At 48.2% G+C, this 27,458-nt stretch overlaps 1 protein-coding gene across 3 annotated transcripts; it reads left to right on the top strand.

Moving 5' to 3' along the window:
- The first annotated feature begins 609 nt into the window (after positions 1-609).
- Ggt5 (gamma-glutamyltransferase 5) lies at positions 610-21,757 on the top strand. Of its 3 annotated transcripts, none has more exons than XM_075979965.1 (12): positions 610-1,156; positions 9,903-10,033; positions 10,263-10,358; positions 10,841-11,036; positions 11,550-11,707; positions 12,235-12,381; positions 14,840-14,976; positions 15,300-15,490; positions 15,904-16,010; positions 16,150-16,268; positions 16,388-16,498; positions 20,232-21,757. In XM_075979965.1, the coding sequence occupies exons 1-12, from the start codon at positions 984-986 to the stop codon at positions 20,376-20,378; spliced, it is 1,713 nt and encodes a 570-aa protein (XP_075836080.1). In that variant the 5' UTR covers positions 610-983; the 3' UTR covers positions 20,379-21,757. The 3 variants fall into 3 exon arrangements, 2 of the variants coding, with proteins under 2 accessions (XP_075836080.1, XP_075836082.1); XR_012911331.1 differs by having other exon boundaries at positions 873-1,156; positions 16,203-16,268; positions 20,232-20,269; XM_075979967.1 differs by lacking the exons at positions 610-1,156; positions 9,903-10,033; positions 10,263-10,358; positions 11,550-11,707 and having other exon boundaries at positions 10,973-11,036; positions 20,232-20,528.
- Positions 21,758-27,458: the final 5,701 nt, after the last annotated feature.

Raw genomic sequence — 27,458 nt, 5'->3', positions numbered from 1 at the left:
GTACCCAGGGAGGCAGACTAGCAGCCAGTGGGGCTCTGAGCTGCAGAAGAAGTGAGGGTACCCGGGCAGAACAGACTCACCCCCGAGAAGTCTAACTTTGCGTTTCTGGGTCACCATGTCCTAGAGTGGATGATGCAATGACACTGGGTGCCAAGGGCTACACATGTGGCCCATCTGCTCACCCCCTTCCTCCCCTTACACACCTATGTATGGATGAGGCTGTGCCAGGCTGTGGTAAACGGTCCTGAGCGGCTGCCCTGGTTCACTTTCAGCCCCTCCCTATGCCATGTGGGTGCCTAGATTGAGCTGATGCTTAGGTAGGACCACCTGGGGGTATGGGGCTGAGCAAAGGAGTTCCACCCTGCAGGAGACACCCTGACCCTAAGCAGGTGGGAGCCAGAGAAGGGCTGAGAGTCTCCACGAGTTCTGGGTGCCATTCTGGATGTAGCAAGTGTCATATTTCAATGGCAGTGGGATGAGGTTTCCCCAGGGGCCCTGCCCCGGGTGCCGGCAAGAAAGGCCGCAGGCTCCACTGGCGGTGAAAGAGTTAACAGCAGCAGCTGGCCCTTCTCATCAAGAAGAAAACTCCCTGTCCTGGCCTGCCTCCAGGGCCAAGCTGTAGGAGCTAAAAACTGGAAGTTCAGACCTGTGACCAGATCTGCCTCTGTAGCAAGTACTGGAGGAGGGTCTGTCTGTCTGTCTGTCTGTCTGATGTTTGTCTCTCCATAAACCCATCAGGCTTCCTGTTGATCCTCTGTAAACCTGCCTGCCCACCTAGCTGTAAGCCTGTTATCTTTTCTGGCCAGCTGTCGGGCCTGTGTGATAATTTATCTCTATCTCTGTACCCATTGATTTTTTTCATCTGTCTGGTTGCTGGAGTTTACCCGTATACTTTCTTTCCTGTTCATCTGCCGGTCCGTTCATTTCTCTGTCCACTGCCCTGTGCCCACCTGCCTCCCTCTCTCTTCCTGAACCTCTGAGCCATGGCCTGGAGTCACAGGGCCACAGTCTGCCTGGTCCTGCTAGGTCTGGGTCTGGGTCTGGCCATCGTTGTGTTGGCTGTGACCCTCTCTCACCACCGTGCCTCTTGTGGCCCCGGAGCCTTTGCACATGCTGCCGTCGCCGCTGACTCCAAGATCTGCTCAGATATTGGACGGTGAGTAAGTGCTGGGTGTGAACTTGGTGGCTCTGAGCAGCTGACTGCTCCTGGAGACTGTGTGACTGTGGTAGGGACCCGTGAGTGCCACGCTGACTGTGTGTTTGGCCTCTGACAGCAACTCCAGGGCCCTTGTGTGGAAGGCCCTTGTAGGTGTGTCCATAGGGGAGGTGGGGACTTGGGACAGCGTTGCAAAGGTATTGTGACACTATTGCTCAAGAAGACCATCTAGACAGTGCTGGTTGGAAAGGTAAACTAAATGAGGCCTGCTGCCTTGTCCCTGCCTGTCCTGAGCAAGGCTGGCACTTTTCCGGGAGCCTGCGCAACAGGCTACAGGGTTCCATGTGGAGGTCCTGCCCTTCCTGCCATACACAACGCTTCCCAGGGCCGGGCTACCTCTCCAGGTCTTTCAGAACAAGCACACACATACACATGCACACACGCACGCTTGTGCACACATGCATGTACACACACAACACTCTCATGGACATATGCATGCGCAATGCATGTACACATGCACTCGTGCACACGTGTGTACACACACTCACCACACTCATGCACACATGCATGTACACACACATACACGACCAGTGCCACATCTACCAGGACTTCTCTATGGTAGACTCTGGCCTCCGTGAGTGGAGTCACTGATGACGGTTGGTGGACTAGGAGAGCGTGACAGAAGCCACAATGGGTGTTTCCTGACCTTTTTCCAGGAAACCCAGCCCATGGAGGGTCCTGCTACCCACCACGCTGCCACAGGAGCAGACTGTGGCAGGAAGCCACCTCTGGTCCCCTAAACATTGAGCCCCCTAAACCTGGACAAGCCTCTCCTTCCTTCCAGCCATCTGGGCCTCCTTCCCATCATATTAGCCTGGTAGCCCACTGTGGGGGTCCAAGTGCTTTATACACCCAGGGCTGGGGCCTGCAGCAGGGAGAATGGTGGGCTCAGTCCAAAACACCAGCCTCACATGCTTTCTTTTGCTGTTCTTGAATCCACCCACCCTTCCTTCCTTCCTCCCTTAATCCACCTGTCTAGCCCTTCTTTCCCACCTCCCTTGCTCATAGTAGCTCCCAAGCCTGCTGACCTGGTCCTCTGAGCTCCCAGACTTTCTGTCTCCTCCTTCACGTCTCCACTGAACTTGGTAGTAGCTGGGACTAGCCGTTCGGATCAGTAGAAGCGGTCCTTTCTGCTCCACATGCTGTTCCCAAGGGAGGCAGGAGTTAAGATCAACTGTTTCTTTGTGCGTGAGATGCACTGTCTACTTAATCCTCCCAGAATGCAAAGATGTAAATGAGGTTAAAGTGTGTGCACATGCACATACTCAGGCCCCACAGAGAACCTGCCAGACAGGCAGCCCTCTCTGAGGAAGGTCTCTGAGCAGTGCTTGGTCCATGAGGGCTGGACTGCGGTTGGTGCTTGGAGCATGGGGCCTGTACTCTCTTGCACCCAAAACTCTCCCTCAAGCTCTCTCTGATGAAAAGCGGATGTGGGTTCCCCTCCTGTGTTTTGTCAAACAACTCTCTCTGCTTCCTGTTCTTGTTTTAAGAGCCTAGGAGAGGGGAGGGAGCCTCTGGCCCCAACTACTTACTGTGAACAAAAGTTCAGGGACCATAGCCAGGCAAGGCCTCGGGAAGGCGCCCCAGCTGCTGTAACCCCTGGCCAAGAGCTTTTCATTTGATTTAGGAGGTCTGTCCAGGGGAAGAACCTGGGCAGTGTCTTGGCGGGCCATCTCAGTGGGTCTGGGGTTTTCCCCTGACTTTTGTTGCTGCTGCTCCCGCCAGGGTGGGAAGGCTGTGGAAGGAGCTGTCTTCCTCAAGTCCCCTGCCCATCCGCTTTTACCTCAAACTGTCCAGCTCTGGGCACATATTGACCTCAGCTTTATTTACCAAAATTGCAGAGGGTAGGGCTCCCTTGGGGTTCTGGGGAGCAAGTTTCTGGAGGGTTCCCATCTGGAGTGCGGCCTGTTGTTTCATGCCCACCTGGTGTCTGAGGGTTGCATTCTTAGCTCAGAGGAGAGCAGTAACACAGACCAAGCTATAGCACCATGTGAGCCTCAGTTTTTCTTCTGTGACATTTATGCTGATACCTCCCTCATAGGATGGCTGTGAGCATGCAGGTGAGTTCACCCCCCCCCCACACACACACAATAGACATGTTTCTTCAGTAGCTCTGTATAGTGTCATCTGCCTGGGTTGATCCAGACATAGCCAACATCCCAGACCTAAGGGAAGATTAGCGCGTGGCTCTTATCCGGGTTCCTCCCTTCCAGGGCCTTGGCTTTAGTTTCTCCTCTTATGTCCTCCCGGCCTGAAACTTGTTCCATGACCTTCTTGGTCTCTGTATTCCTGGCCACCTCACTGGGAAGTGACAGCCTTCTCTGACCGCTGGGGCTCATGACGAGGCGTGCAAGCAAATGCCCCTGTGAGCACACCCACGTCTGAGTGAGCATGTCACGGAAGTAGTGGTGACAGCAGCCTGCTGGTTCCTTGGGGACAAATGATATGAATCATTCGCCTGCTGACAAAAGCGATCACATTTCTCAGCTGAGGAGAGCCAGGCTCTGGACACCGAGCTACCTGCCTCTTGCAGCTGGCTAGCAGGAATATAATCCTACTGGAATAGGACTACTATGGTCCCAGGCTCCCGGCTCATGCCTGTGGTTGGGGGTTAGAGATACATGTGGGCAGGTCATGAGCCCTTCTCTTACCTGCGACATCTGATGTTTTTGTTTGTCATATGTCAGATATGTGAGGGGCGGATGTCTGGCTCAGCGGCACGGCTTTACCTAACACGCATGAGGCTCTGGGTTCCATTTCCAGAATGGAAAAATAATGCCTGGTGAACACCTCTAATCTGTCATGGCCTGGGGACACAATGGTAACCAAGAGGGACAGAGTCCCGCTGTTGGGGAAGGAGATGCAAACAGATCTATAACTGTGTTAGATGGTTGGGTATGGTAACTGTTTATCTGAAGTTTTTGTTCTGTGAAAAAAATCTCTGCCTCTCTGTCTCTGTCCTCCCCACCCCTCTCCCTCTTTTTCTCCTCTTCCCTTTCTGTGTTGATCAGGACAATCCCCTTGGCTTAGTCAGCCCCAGGATTACAGTTGTGAGCCTCACGCCTGACAGCATGGGGCGCTTCTGCTACTCTCTTCCTGCCATTTTTTAAAGATTAGCTTGTACATTAGATCTTCTCCTTCTCCTTCTTCTTTTTGAGATTTATTTATTATGTACACAGTGCTATGTCTGCATGTATGCCTGCAGGCCAGAAGAGGGCGCCAGATCTCAGTACAGATGGTTGTGAGCCACTATGTGGTTGCTGGGAATTGAATTCAGGGCCTCTGGAAAAACAGTTAGTGCTCTTAACTCTGAGCCATCTCTCCAGCCTTAGATGTATTTTTTTTATCTTATTTCTCTCCCTTTAAAACACAGTGAGTATTTGTATTCCTAGCATAAACTCCTTCTTTTTTTAATGCTCACATTATCACAATATGACCAGTCGGTGTCCCTTTAAGACAGAAACTATATATTTTCTACTTTTTAGATTTATTTGTTTTATTTTTATGTATATTAGTATCTTGCTGCATGTATGTCTGTGTATCACGTGTGTGCCTGGTGCCTTCAGAGGATGGAGACACTGAATCCCCTGAGACTGAAACCACAGGAGGCCATGAGTACTGGAAGTCAAACCTGGGCCCTGTGCAAAAACAGCTAATGCCCTCAACTACAGAACGACCTCTCCAGCCCATAGCTAAGTTCTTTCACACGTGTGTTAGTCGGGTTTCCATTGTAGTAACAAACACCTCAGATAGTCACTTGTAAAATGAAATGCATTTGGCCTGCTGTTGGGAGGTTTGCCCATTGCTGTTGTCCACATTGTTTTGGAGCAACATATGGCAAAACTGTTCATCTTGTGGCTAAGATGAAAAATGAAGAGCCAGGTGTGGGGCATCAAGGTATGTTCTCAGTCCCTAGAATATCTCCCACGAGGCTACATAGCTTGTGGTGGCTTGAATAAGAATAGCCCCCTAGGTTCGTGTGTTTGAATGCTTAGTCACCAGTTAGTAGAACTGTTTGGGAAGGATTAGGGGGTGTGGCCTTGTTGGAGGAGGTGAATCACTAGGGGTGGGACTTTGGGGTTTCAAAAGCCCATGCCAGGCCAGCTTGCGCTCTCTCTCTCTCTCTCTCTCTCTCTCTCTCTCTCTCTCTCTCTCTGGATCAGGATGTAAAGCTCCCACCTACTGACTGTCCCTGCATTATGTCCACCTACTTCCTGCCATGGTGATCATGAACTAATTCTCTAAAATCGTAAGCAGGCCCCCAATTACCTGCTTCTTTTTTTTAAAATAAGAGTTGCCTTGGTCATAGTGTCTCCTTTGATCGATAGAATAGTAATTAAGACACATCAAAAATATTCCACTATTGCCGGGCGATGGTGGCGCACGCCTTTAATCCCAGCACTCGGGAAGCAGAGGCAGGTGGATCTCTGTGAGTTCGAGACCAGCCTGGTCTACAGAGCTAGTTCCAGGACAGGCTCCAAAGCCACAGAGAAACCCTGTCTCGAAAAACCAAAAAAAAAAAATCCACTATCACCCAAGACTGCCAAGTTGGGAACTAGGCATTTCATACATGGGGGATCTCCCCAACCCAGACTCATCAGTCTTGGAGACCATTCCTGTCTACTAACTCAGGACGTCTCAAGATCAATTTGCATATTCCATTGACTAGACCTGAAGTCAAGAACTAATCAAGGATGGTATGCATGAAGGAATTATGCATATGTAATTCAGTTATTTTATATCCTGGTTGGCCTAGAATTCACTAAACAGACCAGACAGCTTTGAATTTGTGTTATTCTCTAGCCTCTGCCTCTTGAGCACTGGAATTACAGCCGTGAGTCTCCGTGCCTGGTTTGCAGATGGTGCTCTGGAAGTAAGAGCTGAAAGCTGCTGCTTCCATTCAGAGACTAGAGAAGTCATGTCTGGGAACCATGCGCTTCCTGGTAGCTCCAGTTCAAATCCATAATAGGGTTCTTCCAACACACACACGCACGCACATACACACATACACATGCACACACACTTGCACACATGCATGCAAACACACACATGCACACACACACTTGCATACACATGCACACACGCATGCACACACACGCATTGTCATGGATATAGAAATCTACAACAAGCTCATTATTTGCTTGTCTAAATTTCAGAATTGCTTCAACAACAATATTAATGCTAATAATTAATTTGATGTTCAATGTTCTAGCAGACTAGATGTATTAGTTATTTTTCTTTGCTGTCATGAAACACCACTGTCAATGCAACTAGTTATTAGCTTAATATATTATTAGATTTTAAGGTTTTATTTCTTTCATCCTTTTCATTTTTATTTTGGAATAAGAAGTAAAAGGTACTTAAAAGGTATACTCAAAAGTCATATTCCCACTCTTCACCATATGCACCAAGTCACTGCAGAGGTGTGAGTCTGTGTGTGCATGTGCTCTATGTAGGTGCTCATGTATTTGTGTGTGCATGTTTGCAGATGCACATGGAAGCTGAGGCTGGCATGGGGTATCTTCCTTTGTCATTCTTCATCCTATGTTTTGAGACAAAGTCTCTCAAACATCGAACACACCAACTCAGCTAGGAGTTCCAAGAGCTGATTTTTTTTTCCTGAGACCAAGTTTCTCTGTGTAGCTCTGACTGTCCTGAAACTCACTCTGTAGACTAGATTGGACTCAGACTCACAGAGATCCACCTGCCTCTGCCTTCCGAGCACTGGGATTAAAGGCACGTGGCATCTTTAATGGCCTGGTTCCAAGTACAGCGATTAAAGGAACACACCACCATGCCTTATCCTGTTCTTAGTTGTTACTTGTTGGAATGGTTTTTGTTTGTTTATTTTGATGTGTTTGGGCAGGGTAGCCCTGGTTGGCCTGGTACTCACTATGCAACCCAGTTTATCTTGAAATCATAGCGATTCTGCTCCAGCCTCTGAGCACTGGGATGACAGGCAAACATCCCAACACCTCGTTTGGGTTTTAAGGGCTTTAGATTTTATATTGATGTTGCAGGGCCCAACTTCATCAGCTGTGACCCCATATGGGGTGGGGAACTCAGCATAGGATCCCCCAAATGACAACTCTAAAAGATTTCTGAATGAATGACCAAAAATTATTTCAAAATTAAGTAAATTCTAAATCCGAGGTATTCCTAGATCACTGGTGCTGCACACATGCAGCCCTGGTTCTGAACATGCGGCATGCATGCTTTGTATTGTGTGCACCAGCTTGCCATAAAGCACAGGTGAATGCTGCAGAAACCCCTAGGCAGCCTACACTCTGGCTGTTGTGTGCTGTGTCTTCTGCTCTTATAGAAACGTAATGCTTTTAAAGGTCTTTACTTTTTTCTTCCTCGGCATTCCTCAGTATATAGGAGCCAAGTTAGAGTGTATTATATTGTGTGAAAATGCTTGATTTTAAAAGTTATTGTTCCAATTGCTGACTCGAGTTTCAAAAAAAAATGTTAAATACATTTTGTCTTGTGATTATGAGAGAATTTTTAAAAATTTCTGAGAATTCCCTAGATATACTTTGACCATCTTATTCTACATATTTATGCAAATGTCTTTCTTAGTATTGATGATGATAAAGCCAAGGCGTCAATCAACTGAAAAATGCTGAAGATGTTCTCGCTCTAGAAACATTAATTAATTATTAATTTGGAGTTTAACTCATTATGCAAAAATAAATAAGCATATCCATGTCATTAATATGCAGGTTTGTTATTTTTAATAAGTGGAAAACACAGGTGTGGTGACACATGCCTGTCATTCCAGCACGCTGGAGGTAGAGGCAGGGGGATCAGAAGCCATCTTTGTTGCTTATCCAGTCTGATGTCAGCCTAAACTGTATGAGACTCTGTCTCAAAAGGTTAAAGAAAAAAAAGGGCAATTGAATGGATACTAAAAAATTGTTTTAAAATAAGTGTCTTCAGTACTTACACCAGTAAATATTTTATTTATATACCCAGAGTCATACAAAAAAGTCTCACTCAAGAAAGGTGACCCTGTTCTTAAAGAATACTTTTAAGAAGCTTTAGTATAGTTCAACACAAATGAAAAAAAATCCAGGCCTGGTGGCCTAGGCCTATATTCCCACCTGAGGGAGACTGAGGCAAGGGGGTTACAAGCTCAAATCTCGCCTAGGTTACCTAAAATACACACATGCACACACACACACACACACACACACACACACACATTGTCAATAGCAAAAGCTTTGTCTGTGTCTGTGCTAGAAGCAGTTTTAAGTTGATACATTTTAGTGACTCTTCAAACCATGGCTTGGTTTGTTTTTTATCCACAGCTTTGTTTTTTATTTTGCTTTTGTTGTTGTTGTTTATTGTTGTTGCTTTTTAGACAGGCTCTCATTGTGTGTCCCTGACTGTCCTGAACTTACTACAGACACCAGATTAACCTAGAACTCAAAGCTCCGTCTACCTCCCCCTCCCAAGTGCAGGTATTTTTTTTTTTTGAATTTTCGAGACAGGGTTTCTCCATAGGTTTTGGTTCCTGTCCTGGAACTAGCTTTTGTAGACCAGGCTGGCCTCGAACTCACAGAGATCCGCCTGCCTCTGCCTCCTGAGTGCTGGGATTAAAGGCGTGAGCCACTACCACCCGGCTCAAGTGCCAGTATTAAAGGTGTGCACCACACACCACACTTGGCCTCAGTTCTGTCTCTGAAGTGTTAGTGCCTCTCTGTTTTCTCTCCTGTCGTCACAGAACTCCAGGGTCTCAGGATTTCTACCTTCCTTTATCTTTTATATCTCTTAATTTACTTCTTGCACGTTCTCTTTTTCTCTACCCTGTGTGTGTGTGTGTGTGAATGTACATGTGTGCGATAAGTGTGTGAAAGTATGTAGGTGTGTATGGGTGTGTCTGTTCTATTGCTGTGAAGAGACACCATGACCAAGGCAACTCTTACAAAAGAAAACATTTAATGGGGGGGTTTGCTTACAGTTTCAGAGGGTTAGTCCATTATCATCATGGCAGGGAAAATGGAGGCAGGAGTGCTAGGCATAGACAGAGAGGAAGAGCCTGGACCTCAAAGCCTCTAACAAAGCCACATCTCCTAATACTTCTAATCCTTTCAGACAGTTCTACTTCCTGGTAACTAACCATTTAAACATATGAGCCTATAGGAGCCATTCTTATTCAAACCACCACAGTAAATATGAATGTGTGTTTGTGTATGCTTGTGTGTGTGTGTGTGTTTGAGTGTATATATGTGTATACATTCGTGTGTGTGTGTGTGTATACATTCATGTGTGTGTGTGTGAATGTATATGTATGTATACATTCGTGTGTGTGTGGAGTGTATATGTGTGTATACATTCATGTGTGTGTGTGTGTTGGCACATGTACCATAGTGAACCTGTGGGGGTCAGAGAATAGTTGGGATGCTCCAGGGGATGATGACAGCAGAATCATTTGAAAACAGAGAACAACCTTATATATGGTACAGGGAAGTGTAAATGCCTTCCTGCTTCGCAATCTATTGGGTATGAGGATGGACCAAGGAGTAGCTGGATTTGAGGGGGCAGTGTGTTTTCTCATCTAACTTGGGGTTTGGGGCCAGAAGATACACCATCACTGTTTCCGAGTAATCACCAGTCACATGAGCCCAGGAAGAGATGGGGTAGGGATGCCAGATCGCTGATTCTGTGTCTTGTCGCCTAGAGCCATCCTCCAGCAACAGGGCTCACCCACGGACGCCGCCATCGCTGCCTTGATCTGTACTGGTGTCGTTAACCCACAGAGCATGGGTCTGGGCGGAGGGGTCATCTTCACTATCTACAGTGCGACAACAGGTGGGCCCTGTGTGATTCCCCCTGGGGAGACAGACTTATCTTTAATCACGGGGCACTCATTTCTTGGGCTTTCTTGCATGCTTCTTCCTTGGTACTCCTGGTACTCTTCGCCCTGGCTTTGCCTCTGTTGTGTGGAGCCCTGGTGGTAGGTGGCATTTTAAGGGTTAACAGAGATGGAAACCAAGACCTAGAACAGGTTGGAGCCATCTCTCACCCGCCTCAACTCCAGGGAAGGTGGAAGTCATCAATGCTCGGGAGACAGTGCCAGCCAGCCATGTCCAGGGCCTGCTAGACCAGTGCACAAAGGCCCAGCCACTGGGCACAGGTAAGGCCTTTGGAAGGGTTCTTTAGACAACCTCACTGACACCAGAATGGGCCTGTCCAGAACACTCCCCTGCCAAGGGTCTGTATGACTCAGGCCGTGATACTCTGACATTGGGGATGGCCTCTGGACATGAGGGAACTGTGGACCCCCTGATCTTCTGTGGTGGGTTAGAGGTCTTCTTTTGGGGGAGACTCTGAAGAAAGGGGTATTCTGAGGGGAAGACCAATCTTGGGACGCTCAATGGGTTTGGGCTGGTGGGACAGGGATCCTGGGTCTAGTTTACTTGAAGGCAGAGTAGACTCCAGCGGGTAGCCTGGTGCCTTGGTGGTGGTATTCTTACGTGGACTTTATATGGAAGGCATTGGGGAGCCACAAGCAGTCTATGACAAGAACAGTATGGTCAGGCATGGTCTTCAGAAGCTGGGCGAGCAAGTTGGCGTGAAAGGGTTGTGCCAGGCTGAGGTTGGATGTGTATTGTGCAGGGGCCCAGTGGATTGGGGTTCCTGGGGAGCTCCGTGGCTATGCTGAGGCCCACCGCCGACACGGCCGCCTGCCTTGGGCTCAACTTTTCCAGCCCACCATCGCTCTGCTCCGAGAGGGTTTCCGCGTGCCCTCTGTCCTCAGCCAGTACCTCAGTCACAACTTCCTGCGGCCCTTCTTGTATTCGTCATCCCTGAGGTGAGTAGGCACTGTAACGCAGCTCTCAAATCCACATCCTGCCTGAGCACAGCCACCAGACAGCTGTGTCTCGTCATTCCTCAGCCAGAGGGTCGAACCTGAGGTGCCAAGGCCCTTATAGCCAGGGTAACCAACGCTTTCCTCAGATCAGAACCGAACTCAGGCTAAGCGCGGCTTATCCCTTCTGCTCTGCCTTCCTTCTGCTTCTCTTTGGGAGTGGCAGACAGTCCTCAGCTCACCCCTCTGCCACCTCAGTGATAGGTCCTCCCAGTAGGTGACAAAGTGACTCTGGGTGACACAGATAGACCAGAAAGGTTGCAGGGCCAGGAGTGAGGGTGGTGATCCAGCCCCAGCTGTTTCCAGAGAACCAATCCCTAGTGGTTCTGTGCTGGGGCCGCTGCTGTTCCCCCAGAAGAATCCTGAAGATTTCTCTAGAGCCCAGAGGAATGTGAGTGTCCTCTGGGAGCTGGCATTAGTCTGAGGTTGCCTCCTCTCCCTCCCTCCCCATCCCAGACAGCTCTTCTTCAATGGGACTGAAACCCTGAGATCTCAGGACCCATTTCCGTGGCCTGCCCTGGCCAACACCCTGGAGACAGTGGCCATGGAGGGTGCAGAGGCCTTATACACAGGGAGGCTGGGCCGCGTGCTGGTGGAGGACATTGCCAAGGAAGGTTAGCCATGCGCCACGCTGACGCCGCATCACCCAGCCCAGCTAGGGAAAGAACCACGTTCTGGGCATTGGGGTGGAAGTCCCACCTTTCCCCAGGCTCCTCAGGACTACTGGGTGCTCTGGGATTCAGGAGGGTGCTGCTGGGGTTCGGGAGAGGCCAGGTGCCCATCTAGTCCAGCCTAACCATGGCTAGCCTTTGGGGTCTCTGTGGTTAAGAACCTCAAGCGGCAGGGCTTTCGGCATGTCTGCCTGTAGAGGAGCAGTGGCAGGCTTGGGTGGCAGAGTTGGCCATCTTTCTCTTCCTATTTCCCACTTGCCTTCCTCTGGTCTCTACCTGTCTACCTATACCACTGGGTGCACTGGTCCCCTTTGGGACTGCACCATTTGCTGGCGAGAGGAATTCTTTTGGGTGTCCCTGAGACACACTGCAGGCAAGAGCAATTCCTTTGGGTGTCCCCCAGAAGCATCGCAACTTTCTTGCCCTTTGGCAATCTCCATCTGCACCTGGAGCTCACCGTCTCTCTCCAGGAAGCCTGCTGACAGTTCAGGATTTGGCTGCCTTCCAGCCTGAAGTGGTGGCCCCCCTGGAGATGGCCCTGGGAAACTACACCCTGTACTCACCACCACCGCCTGCAGGGGGTGCTATTCTTAACTTCATTCTCAATGTGCTGCAAGGTAAGCCCTTCATCAGGTCTCCTCTCTGTCTTTGGGCTCTGCCCTGCAGGGAGCCTGACCTCCTGGTTCACCCCTGACTTTGGTGAACACATTAGCTTTCTGTCATTGTAACACCAGGCTGGATGCGGCTACTTATTAAGAAAAGTTTATCTCTGGGAGTTGAGCTCAATAGGAGAGTGCTTGCCAAGCTTGGCCCTCATCATATCAGCCCTCTTGTAAGAACTACCAGAGTCACATGTGGGACACTTCCCAACAGCAAACTCCCTGTGACCTAAAGTCTTATCAGGTCTTCCTTCTTAATGGTTCAGCCACCTCCCAATGCAGACACTATGGGGATCAAAGCTCCAATCCCAGTGGACCCTCAGGGACACCCATGACATAATCCCATCATAGCATATGGCCCTTGACTTTTTCAATGTACACTAGATTCACAGAAGCATGCTATCCACGTCAGGACAGTGAGTTTTACAGTTGGTCTCTGTCTCAGGAACTGGCCCAGATTGCAAGGAAGGAAATGGCATCCTTTCCCTTAGTGCGTGTGTGACTCAGTCTCAGGGCATGGGAGCAGAAGGCCCTGCGGGTAGCGAGCTGCATGTCAGGTGTGTATGCTCCGGGTTGACACACAGCGCAGGGAACCACAGCCTGCAGGGCCTGCCTGAGGTCTCACAGTTCCAGAAGCCAGAAATCACACAGCAGGTTATACACAGGCCAGGCTCAGTCTGGAGTCTCTGGGGAGAATCTGTTGGCTCTCCTCACCTTTACTGCATCACCCTAGGCTCTGTGCCCAACAGTTCAGACGGGTACAAAGCCTTCGACATGCCCCATGTTTCCCTATGGCTACACTTGTGATTAAAAGTTTAATTATAAATTAGGGACAGTAAGACACAGCCTTTCACCTACAGGAAGCCCTAAGTGACTTCTCTTTGGTCTATACAAATCATCATCATTGCCATCGCTGGTTAGTTTTCTGTTACTATGCCAAATATCTGGGATTAAAACCCACTTATAAAGAGAAATGGTTTCTTTTTGTCTCACGGGTTTGTAATTCCTGCCTGTGTTTGGTTGGCTCCATCGCTTCTGGGCCTGCAGCGGGGCAGCATGTTATGGCAGGGATGGGTGATAGAGCAAAAACTCCATCTCAAGGCTGCTGGGAAATGAAAGACAGGGAAGGAGAGAACACAGCCCCATCTGAGCACATGACCTAACTAACCATCCTCCCAGGCCCCGCCTTTTAAAGTGTTCACCATTCCCCAACAGTGTCAAGCTCAGAACCAAGCCTAGACGTTGTGCACTGGGGCCATTGTTCAGTAACAGAGGTCACCTTGGCATAAGACATTCAATAAGGTGACAGCTGGTTTCACCGTAGAGAGGGTTACTAAGGTCTGAGAGCTCCGTGGTAGAGCTCATGTCTAGCGTGTCCTGTCTCAGTGCTGGGGCAGGTATTAATAAGGGATTAATAGCCAGGCAGCAGATACAGTGTGGCTACATTAGACAATAGAATGAGTCACGTCCTTGGTGTGATGGAGCAGGATGGCTCAAGATTTAATCATGCTACACAGAATAGCACTTAAAATGGACGAATTGTTTATTCTGGAACTTTCCATGTAATATTTGCAAGCTATGATTGACTGCAGGTAGCTGAGATTGTGGAAAGTCAGATCACACAGAAGAGGGGGATATCTCTTCTCCTCTATGTGTCTGACTTAGAAAGGTGAGTATGGAGGCTGGAGAGATGGCTCAGAGGTTAAGAGCACTGACTGCTCTTCCAGAGGTCCTGAGTACAATTCCCAGCAACCACATGGTGGCTCACAACCACCTAAAATGGGATCTGATGTCCTCTTCTGGCATGCAGGTATACATGCAGACAGAGTACTCATACCTAAAAAGTACATTTAAAAATGTGTGCTGGGCAGTGGTGGTTCACACCTTTAATCCCAGCACTTGGAAGGCAGAGGCAGGCAGTTCTCTGTGAGTTAGAGGCCAGCCTGGTCTACAGAGTGAGTTCCAGAACAGGTTCCAAAGCTACACAGAGAAACCCTGTCTCGAAAAACACAAAAACAAAAAAGATGTACGTGGCCTGGTGCGGTGGCACACGCCTTTAGTTCATGTATTCAGGAGGCAGAGGTAGTTAGAACCCTGAATTTAAGGCTAGCCTGGTCAACAGAGAGTTTTAGGACAGCCAGGGCTACACAGAGAAACCCTATCTCTGGGGGGGAGGGTAGAGAGACACACTTGATCCTCAGATTTAGGGCTAACCTACTAATCTATACAATCCAGGATAAATATTGCCTCTCAAAATCCTTAACATATTTTGCCATACACTGTGATAGTAATTCTTGTGCTATATAAATCAATATTCATGGATCCTGAGAAGTAAAGAAATGAGTAAATATTTTGGGGGGCCAACATTCACCTCACTACACAAGGTAACCCCCTTGGACCCCCACTACCTCCCAAGGGTTCAACTTCTCGGCAGAGACGGTGGCCCGGCCTGAAGAAAAAGCGAACATGTACCATCACCTTGTAGAGACACTCAAGTTCGCAATAGGGCAGAGGTGGCGGCTCTGGGACTCTTATAGTCGCCCGGGGATACAGGTAAGGCTCCCTGGGACTGATGGTGTCCTCTTCCAACCCTTTCCTAGAATACAGCATGGAGGGAGGGGCAGCATTGGCATGGGGAAGGTGGAGGAATTTCTTTGTAGTTCTGGGCAGGGATATCCTGGCAGCAGTCCCCAGGGCTGCAAGGGACTCTGAGGTGGTAGCTATAGTGGGTAGGATCTGGTCTTAGCATGGGCTCAAGTACCTTCTACAACAGACCGGAGAAAGGGTCCTCCCAGGGGGAACGAGTTCACGCTACGCTCTGCTTTGAGGACCCTGCCTGGCTCCTCATTAATTTGCTATCTGACTGCTCACTCCAGAACACCTCCCAGAACCTTCTCGGGGAGGCTCTAGCCCAGCACATTCGCCAGAAGATCGACGGCCGCGGTGACCACCAGCTCAGCCACTACAACCTGATCGGGGTCAGGGGCAACAGGATGGGCACTTCTCATGTGTCGGTGTTGGGAGAGGACGGCAGTGCTGTGGCAGCTACCAGCACCATCAACACACCGTGTGTGGGACCTGGGGAGGGGCAGGGGCAGACAGGGCGCAGGGGCAGGTGGGTAGATCCCTCCGCCAAAGTCTCCTTTGACCCAGTTTGGTCTACACCCTCTGACCTCTCCTTGTTAGTCCCTAAGCAGGCAACACCTCCCTTTTGTTTTTCCCACTGTCAAAAAAGATCTGGCACAGGGACCTCCTTGCCTAGAAAAGCTTTTATTTGGTGGCCCTTAGCCCGGTCCTGCCTGGGTTTGGCCTAACTCAAAAAGGAGTCCTGATGGGAGCCAAAGGGGATCTTTGAGGTCCCTGAGTGGTTCTGGGCTCCGGTGTGCTGGAAGCACTTTTGTAAGGGGTCCTCAGAGGTTGCAGCCCTGTGTTGCTGGGAGCCAAGGCCCCAAGTTCAGACCCCACCTTACCCATCCGCAGCTTTGGAGCCATGGTGTACTCACCCCGGACAGGCATCCTCCTTAACAACGAGCTCCTGGACTTATGCTGGAGGCACGAGCCAGGTTCCACTGCCACTCCTCCACCTGGTAAGAGAGAAAGAAGGGTGGGTGGGCCACTAACCCCTGGGCGAGTTACCCCCATCACTGAATACTGTTAACTTAGCAATGTATGGAGGAGGGGTAGGTGGTACCCCTAGAGGGTGTGGGTGATGCTTGTTGGCCCCAGTTCCAGGTGAGCGCCCACCGTCTTACATGGTACCCTCCATCTTGGTCAACAAGGCACAGGGATCCAAGCTGGTGATTGGTGGGGCTGGTGGGGAACTCATCGTGTCTGCTGTGGTCCAGGTAAGTCTGAGAGTTCCTGGCTAGAATGTTGCCTCTCTGGTGAACTCCCTGGGGTGGAGATGGGAGTGTGGCAGTGGGAGAGCCCGTGTCCCTTCTCTGTGTCCTCTTATTTCTTCCAGACCATCATGAATAAGCTGTGGCTTGGCTTTGACCTGACAGAAGCCATTGCAGCCCCCATCCTACACGTCAATAGCAAGGGCCATGTGGAGTATGAACCCAAGTTCAATGAGGTGAGGCTGAGGTCCCACCGGCCTCCTGAAACGCATGTTTTTCTCCCCTGTAAAGAATTCGGTAACTTCCTGTGCCAGGGAGACACACTCCACCTCCAGGGGCCATGAAGAGTTGAGAAGTTTAACGGGAAGACAATAGGTCTGTTCCATGGCATCCAAGTCAGAGAGTAGGCTGTTGCCTGAGCATCTCCTGGGCTAAGGACTTCAAAATCTTGTTCTGTGTATGCCGTTTCCAGGAAACTAGCTTTTCTGACTGTGGTCAGTTAACCGTTCCTTCCTGGCGCCTTCTTCCCTCATGTGGTGAAACTCAGAGTCAAGAGTTTATTCACAAAAGAGCTCAGTTTTTCCCCTTGGGATTTTGTTCTGGATCGTGGGAGGTCTTTCTGCCCTCATGTCCAAACATCTGATTTCCCCACTAAGACCCTGGAGTATGACCAGAGGCTGAAATCTCTTTACTCTCTGCCTACCACCTTCCTCCCCAGAAACTTAGCTTTCTGGGTGTTTTCTGAAGCTCAGTAGATGCACTGTGTGGAGCACATATAAAGATTAGCAGCTTTGGGGCTGGAGAGCGGGCTCAGTGGTTAGGAGCACTTGCTTGGTGGTTCTCAGCACCCATATGGCAGCTCACAACCACTCTGTGAATGCTGTAAGAGATCCAACACCCTCTTCTGACCTCCACAGGCTCCTGCATGTGTGTGTGTGTGTGTGTGTGTGTGTGCATGTGCGCGCACGCATGGAGGAGGAAAGTAGATAAATGTTTTAAAAACAGATAAATAAAAAAAAAATAAATCTTTAAAACTACCAGTAGCTTTCTGAGGCCACAAACTGTGTTCAGGATCATTTCAACTATCTGTGGTTCAGGGTTCTCGAAGTTCTATGCCTTGGTCCCAAGGCCATCTTCCAGGGCCCCTTCCAGTTCTAAAAACCATTAGACTCGGAGGCCGTTAGTGAAAAGGGGCATCAACAGGTGCTCCTTGGCTCATGGATTTTTTAGTTTTCTAGTGGTATAAAGGCCATCTATGCAGGGCTGGGGTTGTAGCTCAGTGATAAGGTATGCACAAGCCCCCAGCACTACAAAAGGCAAAAGAAAGAGAAAGAAAAGTTACACGCATTCAGTAGAAACCATCTAATGTCCATTATACATTAATGGTGATGACTCATATAACCATTCTATGTTATATAACTTTAGGACAAAACTCAAAAAACTACATGTAAGATGTTCAACACCTTATAATAAAATAATCTTTGTCTCAGATGACTTTGTAGGCTAAAGTAAGTGTTCTGCACATTTAAGACAGGCTATGATGTTTGATAGATTAGACATACTTAAATTTTAAAAAAGGATTTATGTGCATGAGTGTTTTGCCTGCTTGTCTGTATGTGCACCATGTCCACGGCTGGTGTTCATGGATGTCTGGAAGGGCACTGCAGTCCCTGGAACTGGAATTGTAGCATGGGCCCCCATACATGGACTGAGAACCAAACCTGGGTCCTCTGCAAAAGCAACAAGTGCTCCTTAAGTGCTGAGTCATCTGTCTGGTCAGGTTAGATATGTTAAATATATACATGCATTTTTGACTTGTAATATTTTCAAATTATGGAGGATTTATTGGGGCACATCACCCAATTGTAAGTTGAGCAACCTCTGTAGTGTTGAGAACTTGTTCAGATCCTGAGGTTCAGGGCATAGCCCCTTGGACTCAGATTCTTGGCATTTTAGCATCTGCACAGGGTTCTCCCAGGGACCTGAGACATTCTCTCAGAGCACCGGGTCCAAGGAACTAATGTCTAGAGGATGTAAGAGCCAAGACATGTTCTTTTAAGCTCGTACTGCTTGAGCCTTGGCCGTTGACTCTTAACTGAAGATCCGTTGTCAGTGAGTATCAATTCTCAAGACTTGGCACTCTGAGATTCTTGGAGCATTCAGAAGATGACACAAGGTCTGGGAGCTGGGACAACGAAATCCAGAGCCTTGTGAAGCCAAGCTTGTCAGCACCCTGAGTGTTCAAATGTCAGTTATGCAGATGCAGGGCTTTCCCTGGTGAACCCCATCAATCCTGGCTTAGAGACCTCAAGTCTCCAAGGACCCTCATAAGCAAAAGCCACCACCAAGGCGAGGAAGGGCTTGGAGTTTGGCCACTAAATTCTGAGAAGCGGAGCCTCCGAGGACTGAAAGTGTAACTCTGGCTTTAGCACTGGGGTCCTCAGCCTCTAATGTCAAGGCCATTGGGCAATTCATAGAGTAAACACGGAAAAATTAAGAGCCCTAAAGGCGTGGCTACAGATCTCACCTTGCCAGTGGCTCAAGTCACATAATGTCACCTGGGCAGCAAACAATTATAAGGACTTCAAAGATGCTGTTACACCTGGACATCTGTAGAGTATCCGGTCACCGTGAACAAAATTCTTGGCCCATTAATCCGGAACAGCAAATGGAGACGTGGGGCTGAAGAAATACAGTTTTTAGGATTTTTGCTCCCTTGTAACATGATAAACTGCAGTAGTGGGGGTTCATACCCCAAGAATAGAAAGTCCTTAACATCTTAGACATCAGAACTGCAGGGCAAGGCCCTTCTTTAGTTTCTACCTCCAAGTTCACAGATTTAGTATCTTACACCTGAGAATTAGGGCCCCATGTTCTGAGTGTCCCCCACTACTTCCTCCAGGGTTTAGTTTTCTTGGATACAAACCAATTTGTTTGCTTTAAAGACAGAATTTGGCTCAGGCCAGCCTCAGACTTGCTATGTAGCCGAGGCTGATCTCAAATTGACAATCCCCTGCCCCTGCACCCCTACCTGGCTTGATATAGGAGTGAGTGTGCCTTTATGTTTATCTATACAATCACACACACACACACAAGAAATGCTTCATGGATTTACAAGTCATCCTGAGTGAGGGCCATGTTAACCTTTCTGTATTGTTCCAGATTTAGAGTCTGTCTGCTGAAGCTAGCACAGTGCAGTGCACGCATACCCTGGACAAATGGGATCAGCAGCCTTGGGTCCTCCTTATTAGCCATAAAGTTATAGGCACCCCCAGGTTCTATATGGTTTGGTACTACTCAGGTTGGTGGGCCTGGGTACCTAGTATCTAGTGCTTTGTCCTCCTCAAGGTCCCAGGGTATCTATGGACTCCAAAATTGTGGCCCTTTAACCTAAGTCATCTTCTTTTTTTTTTCTTTTTATTTGTTCAGTATATATACAGAATTCTGTCTGTATGTATGCCTGCAGGCCAGAAGAGGGCACCAGATCTTGTTACAGATGGTTGTGAGCTACCATGTGGTTGCTGGGAATTGAACTCAGGACCTCTAGAACAGCAGGCAGTGCTCTTAACCTCTGAGCCATCTCTCCAGCTCCCTAACCCAAATCTTCTAAAACGACCTTCTCCACAGAAGCCCTGAGATCACCTCAGATTTGTCCTCTGGGTCCACAGTGAATTAGACCCATGAACAGAGTGAACTTTGTTCTTGATGGGTTGTTGCTTTGAGCTGCCCCGTCCTTGCCTGGTCCCTGTAGCCTCTCACATCCCTCTGGGATCTCCAAGCTGTAAACTCAATGCTCTAGGACCAGTTCCTGCCCACAGTCTTTCCCTAGCCAGGATCCTCGGGCTCCCTTCCCCCAAGCCCCACCTTTTCAGGTCTGTTTTTCTATTTTTTGTCTGGCCACTCCCTTGCATAATGGGGGGACTTGAGCTGCCCTCTCCCTCTCCATGAACGCTTCTCTCTCTTTTTCAGGAGGTGAAGAAGGGACTGCAAGACCGGGGCCAGAGCCAGAGCCCGCGGCTCTTTTTCCTGAACTCTGTCCAGGCTGTGTCCCAGGAAGGAACCTGTGTCTATGCGGCATCTGACCAGAGGAAGGCTGGAAAGGCTTCGGGATACTAAGACAGCTTTGCCCAGAGGTGGGATCTGACCCTAGATGAGTCCTGGGCTTCAGATGGATGAGGCTGTAGGTCTAAGTTCTCCAGGACCTGGAACCTTTGCTACGAGACCAACCTGGGCCTGAAGAGGACAGGGACCAGCTCGACAGATGAATGACTGAGAGGGAAGGACTGACTTGTCCGTGGTCCCTTCCCAACACCTCTGGTGACCCTGCTCTGCCTCTTCTAGCCTCCCTCGGCATCATGCCCATATTCCAACTGGTGTGCCTACCAGTCCAGGATTAAAGAGGAGCCATACTATGGGCTGATTTGGTGGTTCTCAGCAGTTAAAAGACCCCCAGACAGTGTCCAGTGACATACAATACACCTCACACTCCTGTGGTCCTTCATGGCTCCATTCACCATCAAAGCTCGGGAATGGGGCAGTGAACGGAGGGCGTCCACCTCTACCCTGCTCAAGCTACAGTGTGTCTGGGGGCTTCACAGTGTGGCTGCCTCCCATTTTGCCTGCCAGTGAGAAGGCAGGAGTGTGGCTTGTAGTACTTTCCCTCAAGTCTCGTGAGGCCCTAATCCCCTCCAGGAAAATGTCGATTGAAGCAATTTTTTTTTTGAATTTTTGAGACAGGGTTTCTCCATAGCTTTTTGGTTCCTGTCCTGGAACTAGCTCTTGTAGACCAGGCTGGCCTCGAACTCACAGAGATCCGCCTGCCTCTGCCTCCCGAGTGCTGGGATTAAAGGCGTGCCCCACCACCGCCCAGCTCCTGGCTCAGGTCTTAATATTGCATGTTCCCGAGACTAGGGCTCATTCTTGGTAGTACTGACATGTGAGATGAGGTGACTCTTTGTTGCTTAGAGCTGTCCCTACATGGCACACCCGTGGCACAATAGCATCCCTCATATTCCCGCAGACACAGCAGCACAACTCTCTGGACAGGGTTAGACATCCCTGGTTGAGCAGTACTGCTTCGGATGGGTGGGAAACTCTGCAGACCATCCAGTAGGGTGCCTGTTATGAAGGAATTCCTAGAGGAACCTAAGCATCTTGTATCACACTCCTGGGAACATCAGGCATTTCTGGGTCACCCCAAGTGTCTGCAGGAGTTGCTTTAGTAAATCCAGGGTGCCACAACAACCTGCATGACTTACGCATGCATCTTAAAGAAATCCATCACTCTGCTTCAATGGTTAAAAAGCTCTTTTTGAAAAAACAAGACTCTTTTTGCTAGGACCTAGGTTTTAACTCCCAGCACCCGCATGATGGTTCATCACCATCTGTAACTCCAGTTCCCAGGGATCTGATGATCATTTCTGATCTCCACAAGCACCAAGGATACATGCAGGCAGAACACTCACACATAAAATTAAGTGAATAAATCTAAGTTTAAAAATTAAAAGCAAAATTGATGACTCCTAACTCTGAAAACCAGGCAGTCTGAGATAAAGGTGCGGACCGGTTCGGTGTTTGGAGAGGGCTCATTTCCTCTCAGATGGTCTGTCATATGGTAGAAGGAGTTAGGTGACTTGCTCGGGTTTCTTCAAAGACAATAGGGTCACTCCTCACGATGGGTAGAAGATTGGTTCTAGGACCTCCCCAAAGAAGACTCAAGTCTGTGGATGCTCACATCCTTTATATAAAACGAAGCCATGTTTGCATCAGCTGCTTGTAGAGTCAAGAACTGGAAGCTCATGGAAGGTTCAGTGAGATATGGTTGGGATCTTTTGGTGTTCCTGATTATAATCAGATTTTCTTCATCTTCACTGTGGCATTGTGGTAAGGTATGGACTCCCGTCCCTTGAGTTGAGACCATAAAATTCTCTACTCCCTCCTGACCACAGCTTCTCTTTGGGCATGCACTTCTGTGCCTAGCTACAGGATCATTCCTGATTTTATGACCGTATGCTTCAAGCTTCTTCATCTTGCCCCTCCATGTGCATGTCTAACTCCTGCTACATCTGTGATGATGGAAGTTACAAAATAATCCAACACTAGCTCAGAATTAAGTATAATAAAGGGTTATTGATTTAGGGGTAGACTCACAGAGCACAGTCCTCTGGACAAACAGGGAAGAGGAACCGAATCCAGCAGCTGGAAGAGAGAGCAAGCACACTATTTACATCAGCATTTATAGTATAAGAGGCCAAGCCTAAGTCGGCTGGTGTCTTGAAGGCTACTGGCTGAAGGAGTTCCTACAGCACCTCCCCCTTTTGTTTGCACAAGAGAGTTCTAAGCCTAATACAAAACTATATACAATAAGGACAAATATCAAGTATAAAAATTAGAATTACAACCAGCATAAAACAATGGTGTGTGTAAGTCTAAGATACCACTGCTTGCTTAATTTCCTTTAGATCATTCATACCTATAGGTATCCACCTACATTCTTTGGCTCCTTTGGGGCATTTAGAACTTGATGGTTTTTCAGAGGTGTTTACAGGGTAGGAAGCTAAAACCCTGGGTAAGCCATCTCTGACTCTGACACATACTGGTGATGTTACACCCTGTCCTTTTACCTTCCCTCCTGCCCATCAGCTCTAATATTTTCCTCCGTTGTTTCAAATCTCTTTACCACTGTCTTTTGTAAAGCCTGAATCTACTGGCTTGTATATATTTCTAGTGATTTCACTGAGGCACCTAGCCTCTGCTCCTCATTCTGCACATGTGATTCCAAGGTCTAAAGTTTTTCCTTTTAAGATAACACCTCACCCTTGGACATTATTTGGATAGCGTGCAGATTGCCTTCCTGGAGAGATACTCTGTCTGCTAACCTATCACAAGTTTTTAACAGATTTTGATTGTCAAATTCAACAGTATGAATTCGTTCAGATAATTTCTCAGTACCCTTTGACATGGATTGAATTTTGTCCATCAAATTAATGTTATCCTTTCAATGGTATTAATTTTTTTCAGCTGACTTTTGTTTTTTGATGGTATTAATCCTGTCAGCTAGCTGTTTATTTTTAGTCTGTAAAGACTGTATCATTTCTAAAAGTGCCTCATTCTTGGCTGTTATCAAACCATTTTCTTAGGGATATAATATGAAAAAGAAAACTAAGTCCCAATATCCAATAAATGGGTGTATCAGGAAAACCATATAAGCCTTACAGAATACCATTCATAGTATAAGCAAAAAGGTTATCAAAATCCTGGATGGAGATATATATATATATATATATATATATATATATATATATATATATGTATATATATGTATATATGGCATACATACACATAAATAAAATAAAAAATAATAAGGATGAACATCAAACATATATATATCCAAGTTTATTGATTTCAAGTTTATTGATTTGTTTATTAATCAAATAATTACCTTTGTTTTGAGATTTCAGTATATTGCTGTAGGTATAATAATCTTTATTGGCCACTGGGTGTCAATGTTGCAGTCGCATGGCAGTGAGGTGCATTGGTGGCAGCAAAAACAGTCCAGCGCCACTTTGGTTACAATGCTGGTGCCTGGTTAAATACTAACAAATATGCTTTGCTCTTTGCTTCAGAGCAATTAAATCAATTCCATACATGGAGAGAGGGTTTCTTTGTATAACAGCCCTAGCTGTCCTGGAACTGACTCTTGTAGACCAGGCTGGCCTCGAACTCACAGAGATCCGCCTGCCTCTGCCTCTCGAGTGCTGGGATTAAAGGCGTGCGCCACCACTGCCCCGCTCGAGTGACAAAATCTTTACAAGAGGATTTTTCCACAGCAGTGTGAGCTGTAAGTGCATGGCCAGAGTGGTACTGGATGAGCAGAAGGAGAGGGAGCCTGAGACTGGAGAGCTAGAGGGTGCGTGGGACCCGCATGCTGTGAGCTTTGTCTGATCCTTCCATGCTTATCACAGTGAAAGAAAAGGCACGGGATACTCAGGCACGCAGAGGGGATGGTGTAAAACGACAGTGCTGTGGAATTGAATTCGGAAAAACTTTGAAACTGCTTCCCTGTGAGCACCAGGCTGCCGGATAAGTAGAGCATGGGATGGAGGGGGGTGTTTCTGTGGTGGGAAATGATGTTGATAATGTGAATGGCAGCATCATTCATCCGGCCGTAAAGCCGCTCATTGCCTGTGCAATGCCTGCTGGATCCAGGGAAATCATCCCTTTATGGACGGGTCATCTTGGCACAGGAGAGGCATGCCAAAGGTGGTAAGCAGTGGGCAGATCAAGCTGCCTCGTGGGCATGCTGAGTTTCTAAGTCTGTTTCTGACTTAGAAAAGGTGGTGGTTTTGCAGCCCTGCTCATGGAAACTTCTATGGCTCTACTTGGTCAATAAGAAACAGTCAAATGGAAAGAACTTGGAAAATGAACTAAGTTATAGGGAGTCAAACAAGGTGATGTTTATCTGGAACATGGTGCCTAGTAGTACCTACTTCTGGGGCGGTGGAGGGAGCAGGGTGCGGAGGAGGGCTGGTGGGCTTGCGTCATGCCCCTCAGCTCCACAAATGCTGTTCCATACGAATGCTGGTTCAGCATTCCTTTGAAACTGGGCCCGCCAGACCAGCTCACCCCCACTTGGGAAGAAGGCCAGTAGACATTCCCTGCTGCTGATAGTTCTTGGTTCCACTGTAGCCACAACAGTGTGCTCGCTGGTACAGGACACCAGAGGATGGTTGCAAGCCTTCACACGAGGGATGTGTAGGAAGCACTGTACTACCCACCCAGTCCCAGGTATATTCCAGTTAATGAAACCTGCTCAAATACAGACGTGCTAGGAGATAATAGCAAATCTTCTCTACAGAGAAGGGCGTTCGGGCTTCATTCTTCACCTAGCTCAATGCCTATGCTGACTGCGTCTTCTCATTGGGAGAGAGGGAAGGAGTCATGGATTTGGGGCTGTGGCTCAGCGGTAGTGTTCACCTGCCAAGTTTGAGGCCTTGTGTTCTTAAAAATGGAAGGGGAGCATGGGACTGGGAGACTCTAACTGCAAGCCTCTGCAAAAGCACTTAGCAGCCCGTCTCAGACTGCGGGCACCTGTTACCATTTCATCCCCACAACAAACGGCATGAGCTGGGCCTTCCGGCAAGAACCAATACAAAGGCAGCTCTGATGGAGCTGACCTAGGCTTCCTCCTCAGAAGAGCAATCTTGAGCAGCGATTCCTGCCTTAGAAGAGGTGGAGCCACTGCCTGGGAACTACCAATCACAACATGAAGTAGCCTGTCTCGGTCCACTGTAGTGGGGACCCTGCTCTACGCAGTGGCATGTGTCTCACAACTCAGTCTTCTCAAGAGCTTCCTGACTCCTGGGCCACAGGCAGTGTTAGGCCTGGCTACCTCCAAAACAGCTTCCACCAAGACGGCATACATACACATAAATAAAATAAAAAATAATAAGGATGAACATCAAACCCCCAGGGCTTTGGAAAAGGTGAACATACATAATATAGAATATAACATAATATATTTATTTGTAATAGATCAACAAGCTACTGAATAAACTGAAGGAAGTGTAAATGCATAAAATAATACATTAGAATGGAGAACTAACTATAAATATAGATATAGAAGATGTTACAATATTATATTAAAAAGGCAAAAAATTTGACAAAATACTTTCTAGGACAATATAATTAAGGTTTTAATATTTGGGACATATTTAAACTAAATACCATTTATCTAAAATGTAGGTTTATTTGGCATCTTATATTCTTATTTGCTGCAATGTCAAATATGAATAACTAATGAATATGGCATTAAGGTCAAAGATCTAAACACTGCTGACTGTGCTGGCTAGTTTTATGTCACCTTGACACAAGCTGGAGTTAGCTGAGAGGAGGGAACCTTAACTGAGAAAACGCCTCCTTAAGATCCAGCTGTAAGGCATTTTCTTAATTAGTGATTGATGAGGGAGGGGCCAACTCATTGTGGGTGGAGCTATCCCTGGGCTGGTGGTTCTGGGTTCTAAGGAGAAAGCAGGCTGAGCAAGACAGGAAGAAGCATCTCCCTATAGCCTCTGCGCCAGCTCCGGCTTCCAGGTTCCGGCCCTGCTTGAGTTCCTGTCTTGGCTTCCTTCAGTGATGGACCACAAGGTGGGAGTCAAATAAACCCTTTCATGGTGTCTCATCACAGAATAGCCACCCTAAGTAAGACAAATTGAGACCAGGATAGTGGGGCATTGCTGTGACAGGCTTGTCTAGGTTGTTTATGGGCCGACTGTGCAAGGACTTTGGAATCTTGGGCTAAAAGTCATCGAATGCTGAGAGCTCAGTGGGCTGCTGTGTAGGAACTTGGAAGATGAGAGCGTTGAGAGCAGAGGGGATGACGGAGGCCTGGCTTGTGAAGTTTCAGAGGGAAGCAAAGACGCTACTGGGCCGCCCGAGCTAAGAATTGGCGATGTCTGGCCCAGCTGGAGCTTATGCATCAGCTGTGATTAACAAGAGGCCAGAGCCATTAGAGTGAAATCTTCGCTTTGCTGGGATAATGGACGCTGGTCAGCTGGGACTGAAGAATCAGCTGCGATTAAGGAGAGACCAGCATCGCTGAGGTGAAATTTCTGAGAAGTGTTTTCTAAGGGTCAGCACACAGAAGCTGTGTCCCAGAAAGGGGCACGCTTGTGCCTCCTGCTGCCAGCTGAACTTGGCAGTGCAAGAGCCCCAGGCGGTGTTGATTTTGAAGGCATAAGTGAACTATGGAAAGCAGCTGAGGTTTGGCGCCACGTGGCAGGGCTGGAGTCCCCAACGAAAGCCTGTTGGTGAAAGCGCAGCCCAGTCACAGCAAGGGACCCTAGCATTTTGGAGATGCCAGTCCCATGGGATGGCCACCAAGAAGAGCGGCAGGTGTGGATCCAGTTGGAGCCCAGCAGACAAGGCGCGTGTGCTGCCCAGGGTGGAGCCGGAGAAGCAGAGGATAGCGAGTCCGAGGTAGCTGGGCGGTGAGTGATTTACACTTTGGTGGTTTCGTTAGTTTTGCTCAGTTTGCAACAACGCCCTGGGTTCTCCCCTCTGAAGTAAGGAAGTGTTGACCTTATTTTCGATTTTATGGAGGGCCACCGTTCGAATGCTGAATTTAAAAAGAGATCTTAGACTTGGATTTTTAAACCGAATTTTAAAGTGTTTGAATCTGTAAATACTGGGGACTTT

The sequence above is a fragment of the Microtus pennsylvanicus genome, chromosome 7 (assembly GCF_037038515.1).
Source record: "Microtus pennsylvanicus isolate mMicPen1 chromosome 7, mMicPen1.hap1, whole genome shotgun sequence".
Classification (NCBI taxonomy): domain Eukaryota; kingdom Metazoa; phylum Chordata; class Mammalia; order Rodentia; family Cricetidae; genus Microtus; species Microtus pennsylvanicus.
This window is presented reverse-complemented; position numbering and strand designations above follow the sequence as displayed.